The following is a 968-nucleotide window of genomic DNA, read 5'->3' on the forward strand; positions in this document are numbered from 1 at the left end:
TCAAAAAAAAAAAAAAAAGAAATAATGAAAAATATATTTTAAAAAAACTCTAATCAGATGTTTGTGGAACACTGACACTGCATTATTTTGATTCTGTGCGATCTGCACATTAAGTAAGTCATCTTGTATCTTTTTATTTCTGATGACCTTACTGTTGTTACCTTATACTGGTCAAGAGCAGAGGAGTGTCCACTTTTCCATCTGATCTTGAATGTTTCATCATTATAATTTTGCGGTAATATGCATATGTCTTATAATCCCCCATGAGTCTCCTGTTTCTGATTGGCACACGGTGTAGCTAGAGCCATGTTCCTTATGCCTACAGGGACATCTCTGAGTGTTGCTGACTGTCCTTAGAGGATTGTGAATAGCAACAGGGAGAACAACATTTGAAGTCTCTTTTGGCACGTGACTGATAGAAGCACAAAGTTGTCAACAGAGGACTTCACTGTTTATAATCCATAAATGTTTTGCTTTCTTTTTGGTCAGGTATCCTGAAGAACTTGCCTGGCACACAAATTTAAGTCGAAAAATCTTGAGAAAATCGCCACAGTTGGAAAAGTTTCATCAGTTTCTAGTTAGTGAAACTGAATCTGTAAGTTGATTTCTTTAGATTTGCTAGTTTCCTTAAAGCTGTGAATGCATAGATGTAGCATAGTTCTGTTTTTAGGTTCTTGTCACTAGAAGCAATGCAATAGGTGGACATCACAGTAAAGATATCTGCAGTGCTTGCACCACCTGTGATTTCTGACTATTTGTATATCCGTTGCCTTGTTTGGTTTATCTAATCGTGAAGTTTAGTAAGGATATCAGTCCCAGCTAGTTAATTTCTTGTTTCCTCTTGCTCATGTATTTGGATGGCTGTAGGGTTGGGGATGGCTGTAGGGTTGGGGATGGCTGTAGGGTTGGGGATGGCTGTAGGGTTGGGGTGAGCACTGCATTGTCATTTCCTTCTTAGGTTCACATTT

At 38.4% G+C, this 968-nt stretch overlaps 1 protein-coding gene across 1 annotated transcript in view; it reads left to right on the forward strand.

The window, feature by feature from the left end:
* Window positions 1–968, forward strand: part of NSUN2 (NOP2/Sun RNA methyltransferase family, member 2) — a 51,428-nt gene that overhangs the window by 18,549 nt on the left and 31,911 nt on the right. Inside the window, exon 6 of the mRNA XM_011969410.1 lies at window positions 490–595. Coding sequence (XP_011824800.1) covers window positions 490–595 — 106 coding nt within the window. The remainder of the gene's footprint in view (window positions 1–489; window positions 596–968) is intronic.

This window comes from Mandrillus leucophaeus, unplaced genomic scaffold (assembly GCF_000951045.1).
Source record: "Mandrillus leucophaeus isolate KB7577 unplaced genomic scaffold, Mleu.le_1.0 Scaffold89, whole genome shotgun sequence".
Taxonomy (NCBI): domain Eukaryota; kingdom Metazoa; phylum Chordata; class Mammalia; order Primates; family Cercopithecidae; genus Mandrillus; species Mandrillus leucophaeus.